We start from the raw sequence: 6330 nt of genomic DNA on the forward strand, positions 1-6330 counted from the left end.
CCTGGTTTTCTACTAACATAAAGCAATTGTGTGTTATATTTGTGATGATTCAATGAAGCCTAACATTATATTTTCTCTCTTACCTGAACAAATTGACATAGCCCTTTTAATCCTTTCTGTTGTCATAGTGGTTAATGACCATTGCTATCAGAGAACTTTAAAAAAGCGTCTTGTTTGGGTTAAATTTCAACTTCCACTAAAAGTCTTGCGTGTCCGCTGGATACTTCTGTTTGGAGATCTCTTCATTTCTTTTAGTAATGGAAGCAGGAATACTTTTCCCATTCATAGAACGTGGATTTAATTTTTCTGAGTTGGGGCCTTCTTTATGATCCCAAATGCATGTGTTCAATGTGTCCATGAACTCTTATTTTGTAGCTAAGCAACTGTTTTGTTTGTTGTCTTTTTGCTTTCCTTTTATCTCAGTTCATTATCAAACTAATACAAAGCTGATGACTAGGCCTACCCACCTCTTTTCACCTTTGTAAGATTGTTGTGAGAATTCAATAAGTCAGTACACAATAAAGCAGTAGAACACTATGTGATGAGTTGAAACTGCAATCCTCACGAGTAGCCACACGAGAGTGATTCTTGGAAAGCACCTGGTAACTGACCACAGTCTTGGGTGCAAATGGGTACCAGTAATGCCAGGGCATCATGGGAAGTAGCCTGGTGTGCAAGAACCACAGCAGATTTGCTGGTAGAGCAGCAGGAAGGCAAAGTCCAGTGTCCACGTGGTGCCATTCTGGAACTTCCTGAGGCCAGGGCAACTAAAGTAGTGAGAGCTTGGATAGGTGAAACTACCAGGGCAGTAGCAACTAGTAAGGGAATATTTCAATATTTTGACAACCCACGTGAGCATACTTGTGTGTACTAGCTAAATATCAGCCTTAGCAGAATAATTCTTTAGGCATATATCTTTCTTTGAAGTTTTCATGAGCATATGTATTCTAAACGTATCATGCCATAAGATGTAAAAGATGGGAAACTTAAAAATAAATTGAGTAGGACCTCTTAGAAGGTCATGGGAAGAGTAAAGGGGTGTAGAATGTCTATTATAACTCTTTACATATAAAGCAATTAGCAAATTTGATTGACCATCTTTCCTAAGCTTTAAAATTAATCAGGTTTTTCAGTGTCACATTCAAATCAGCATATTCAAATCAGTTGAGTGGAATACAGAGTGGAATGTACCACAGTATAACTTTAAAGCTGATGGAATCAAAAGATAATTGAACAAGAGTGATTTTATTTTCTTCTCCCAACAGTGCAATATTGTCTTCCTACTTTTTAAATGAGCACTTGAATATTCATGGGAAAATAGGCTGCATATTAAGTATATTGGGGTCAACTGTGATGGTTATCCATGCCCCACAAGAAGAGGAAGTTGCTTCTTTGCATGAAATGGAAATGAAATTGAGAGACCCAGGTCTGTGATTCAACCGAAAGAAACACTTACTCAAATCCTGCTCCACTTTCTATCCTCATCAAATGAATTTGTAGTTATATTGAAATAGGCTTCCTACAAGCCAAGTTGTGGGTTGTGAGATACAGTAAGGTTTCACTGAGTATTACAAGTCTTGACACAACTTATTTCTGTGTCCATGCTTCCCGTCTGCAATGAAAGGAAGAAATGGGGATATGAGAGGTAAAAGACTTATACTCCAACCCAAACTTTAGCCACTCACTCCCTCTGAAAATAAAAAGTCAATCAGAATAAATCTGCCATACCTCATAGTGTTATCTACGAGATTCAAATAACATGTTTGTGAAAGTCCATTGTAAAATATCGAGAGACATGCAGTAAAATGTTGTTGTGTTTTTTTAATTTAATCTCACTTCTCTTTCTAAAACACCTGTGCTGCTAAACTCCTGACTAATAAGATTTCACAAAGACATGATCCTCTGAGCATTTTCTGAAGTCTAATTCTTTTCTCTGCCTAACAGGATTCATTTCTTTTGCTGTGATTGTAACTGTGATCACCTTGGTGCTGATTTTGATCGTGGCTCCCAAGAAGGGAAAGACCAACATACTGGTGTACATTTCAATCTGTTCATTGATTGGAGCATTTTCTGTTTCTTCTGTCAAGGGCCTGGGAATTGCTATTAAGGAACTATTGGAATGGAAGCCAGTTTACAAGCATCCACTGGTCTTTGTTTTGCTGGCTGTACTTGTGCTTTCAGTGACAACACAGATTAACTATCTCAACAAGGCACTGGACACTTTTAATACATCTCTTGTGACTCCCATTTATTACGTGTTCTTCACATCCATGGTAGTGACTTGCTCCGCCATCTTATTCCAAGAATGGTATGGCATGAAAGCTGGAGATATCATCGGCACCCTGAGTGGGTTCTTCACTATTATCAATGGCATCTTCCTTCTACATGCCTTTAAAAACACCAACATCACTTGGAGTGACCTGACATCCACTAAGAAAGAAGTCCTCTCTCTAAATGGCAGTGAAGACAAATATGTCTTACTGGAGAACATGGAATATTCAGCCTCAGGATATGAGGATGACGTTACCTTGTTTAGCAGGACTGATGATCAAAGTCTCAACAGACACTGAATTTTAACCAATGTGAGACACTTGGAGAAGAGCAGTAATACCTGATTCTTGGTAGAACTATTAGGAAAGCTGACATTTCTAAAGTTCTAACTTTTAGATGTGAGGCCAAATAGAACTGCCTTCATTTTTGGCCTTCGAATTTGAAAATCAAGGATTTGATCTCCTCCAGAAGACTTTTACTGTTTCTCTTTTCTACAGACTTGAAATATTTCTTAAATATAAAAGAAGTCAGAGTTAGATGAGTATCAGAATAATCTCTTTTGGTCACAATATACTTAGCTCATTTCTTTGGTTGCTATTCTTAGTCTCGCAGTAATTAATAGATAAATTCAACTGTGTGCTAATAAGCCGAGTTATCAATCATTGTTTGATGAGTCTTAGTTTCAAATTATTAAAACTGAGAAGTGAGATGCTTTTCCTTCCCGTTCCACAACTTTTTTTTCTAAACTAGATAGCTAAAGGGCAGAGCCTTAAAGAAATAGGCCTGCTTTGGAAATCTGCTCCTTGGTGGGTCAAAATGCAAAGATGTGATCCCATGAAGGACTTATGAATTATGATTTATTGGCATATCATTGAAGTTTATTACCAATTAAAAGGGGGAGAACGAAGAGGGAAATATTTTATACCTTAGGTAAGTGAAACAGAATTATTTTCTTTTAACAAAAGCAAACAAATGACTATGTTCACAGGTTTGTTTTTTTTTTTAACTCAAACCTGAACAACATAAGACTAAACTGAGTTACTGGAGGAGTCCAAGCGAATTCAGTTCTGGAATTCCTCATATTCATTTTGTTCCTTTCTTTTACTATTATTTCAAAGGTCATTTTTCTTGTTGTCCTAGAGATTTTTGTAAAGTAATTGCTACATTATTTTAGGATTATATTGTACACTTCAATTTTTCTCAAATGTTTAATCCCCAGAGGGTGGGTTATCCACAAACCGTTTGGAAACAAATAGAAAAATCTTTGTAAAAAACCTGAATGAGTTATCATAATTGTTCTCTTGAAATTTGGCACTTTCACACTTATGAAGGAAATTATTAGTTCCAAACCTTTTTTTAAATATACATATCCTACCACAGTCAGTGGTAGGTTGTCTTTTTCTCTTGAATTTCATCCTGACCATGTTTTCCGTACATTTTATTGGTCAGTGTTTTGGGACACTAGGAAGAGGAGTTAACTTTTTAGAAAACAAAATACTAAGACCTCAGAGACTACCACAGGGAAATACCTTTTGCCTATTAAAACGTACATAAAATTTTCCTGTCTCTAAGTGCATGGCAGGAATAACATTTCTGGTGGCCTCTAATGCTTATTGACAGATTTCTCATCACTCGTTGATTTAATTAAAAAGAAGAAATAAGCTTTCTTATTTCTAGAGTAAACTTATTTCTCTCAAAACAAAATAAAAATCCTAACCAACAAATTGTGACATTCAGAAAACGAAAACCCTTCTGGTTGATTGAATTTTTCTGTTCTAACATCAAATGTTAGTTAGTTTATTTGTTTGTTGTTTATAATCTAGCTCAAGTCTATCCATAAATTCTGTTATTCAAAATTCTATTAAACTAACTTTATCATTTCCCCAGTTCTGTTGAATTGTGACTGATGTTCACAGTGATGATCTGAGATTACTACCAATTCCTGAAGTGCTGTTATAGTCTCTTCAGTATAGTTTAGTATCGAGAGCAAGTCAATGCATTCTAAATTTTTTAAAATTGATAACCCATGGAAGATACATGGGTTGATACCTCAGGTTAAATATATGTTTACTCTGATGATTGCTGTTTCACTTTAATTGTATATCAGATATATAAGCTATGAACACAAATTTGTAGGAAAAGGTAGTGTGTGAAAAATGTAGAAATTCTTTCAAAGTTTTTCTTTTTCTGTTGAAAACTATTGGTTTCTCTATGATACCTTCTTGGTAAGGAAATTAATGGCATCCAACCTGAGGCTGTGAATGTTAGTGTTGGTAGTTCTTAAATGTCACCTGTTATAAAGTTTTTCTCGTGGTATACTGTGCCCAGGTTGAAGGTTCTTAGAATACAAGAACCCATGTGTATCCTGGATTGGAAAATGAATTGGTGTTAACACATATGCCCAGAAGAAAGGCTGAGAAATATTTAATGAGTTGAAATATGTTGAGAAACAATGAAATATTTGAAAAAAGTCTAAAAATTCATAGTGGGCATATGCATTGAAAAATCAAAATGTTATTGCAGATCTCAAACTTAGAGTAATTTTTCCCAAATATGAAGATACTGTCTGAGGAATAAAATGCTGGATTCCTGTGTTCTGACTAACTATGTTAGTCTTAACTGGTAGTTTCACATATGTATATATTTTAATATGTACACTTTCTTTATCTCACATAGATGATATAGTAAGGTTTATTATGTGAATCTCTGCACACATATCATTAAGGATTATAGAGTTGTCCTCACACAGCCAAACTGAAAACTTTTCCTAATTCTGTAAACGTAATAGTTTTGTTTTATTTTATTTTTTTAATTTATAATTTTATTCCTAGGTCAATGGTTAGTTCAGATTGCAGAATGTACATAAAACTCTTTAGATTTAGCAGCATGAAATTAACGTCTTTCTTTTAAGAGTACTAAATCAAACACCTAGAAATACCCTACATCATGCCTGATATATGAGGTATTTAATAAAGTTCAGTTCTCTTTGAATCAACACTTTAATTCTTATAGTCTCATCACTAGGCAGGTAAGGACCATTAGTTGCCAGTTTTCATATGTTCTTTATCTTTTCTCAATTTGTGCCACATTAGCTCATTTTAAATAATCTAAGTGTAAATTCCATCATACTATCTCAAAACAAATTAATACAAAATGATTTCAACAGAAATATTTTATTTTAATAAAACTAATAAAACTGAACTAACTGCAGTCTTCACATACAAACAAAACTTTCTGGAAAAGTAATTTATATGAATATATGTGAAATGTTCTCAAATATTTTGAATAAACTATGGTCATAATATTTTCTATTTTTCAAATGTTCATGGATACTGTTCATTTTTAAAAGTTTATAAATTTTAAATTAATGTTTCTGTATATTTTCATTTGCAATAAAATAATGTAGTTTAATTATGCTTGTTGGAGTTCAATTTTTAGTTTTTTGAAGTTAAGTTTATATAATGGCAAAAATATCCCAACTTTGCTTTGAGATTTAAAAGAAAGTTTCCATTATTTGCAGATGATATGATATTAAATATGGAGAACCCTAAAGATTCCACCAAAAAACTGTGAGAATTGATCAATGAATTCAGTAAAGTAGCAGAATACAAAATTAATATTCTGGTTAGTTGCATTTTTATTCACCAATGATGAACTTTCAGAAAGAGAAATTAAGAAAACAATCCCATTTACAACTGCATCATAAACAATAAAATACTTAGGAATCAAACTAACCAAAGAGGTAAAAGACCTGTTCTCAGAAAATTATGTCACTGAAAAAAGAAATTGAAGAAGATATAAATAAATGGAAGCATATACCGTGCTCATGGGTAGGAAGAATCAACATCATTAAAATGGCCACACTATCTCAAGAAATCTATAGATTCAATGCAATCCCTATCAAAATACCAATGGCATTTTTCAGAGAGCTAGAACAAATAATCCTAAAATTTATATGGAAACATAAAAGATCCCGAATAGCCACAGCAATCTTGAGAACAAAGTTGGAGGTATCACACTACTTGATATCAAACTATACTACAAAGATACAGTAATCAA

General features: G+C 33.7%; 1 protein-coding gene across 1 annotated transcript in view; it reads left to right on the forward strand.

Moving 5' to 3' along the window:
* Nucleotides 1-2715, forward strand: part of NIPAL1 (NIPA like domain containing 1) — a 15283-nt gene extending 12568 nt beyond the window's left edge. The window contains exons 4-6 of the mRNA XM_023532242.1: nt 424-481; nt 1266-1426; nt 1945-2715. Coding sequence (XP_023388010.1) covers nt 424-481; nt 1266-1426; nt 1945-2570 — 845 coding nt within the window. The 3' untranslated portion in view covers nt 2571-2715. The remainder of the gene's footprint in view (nt 1-423; nt 482-1265; nt 1427-1944) is intronic.
* Nucleotides 2716-6330: the final 3615 nt, after the last annotated feature.

The sequence above is a fragment of the Pteropus vampyrus genome, unplaced genomic scaffold (assembly GCF_000151845.1).
Source record: "Pteropus vampyrus isolate Shadow unplaced genomic scaffold, Pvam_2.0 Scaffold79, whole genome shotgun sequence".
NCBI classification, from domain to species: Eukaryota; Metazoa; Chordata; class Mammalia; order Chiroptera; family Pteropodidae; genus Pteropus; species Pteropus vampyrus.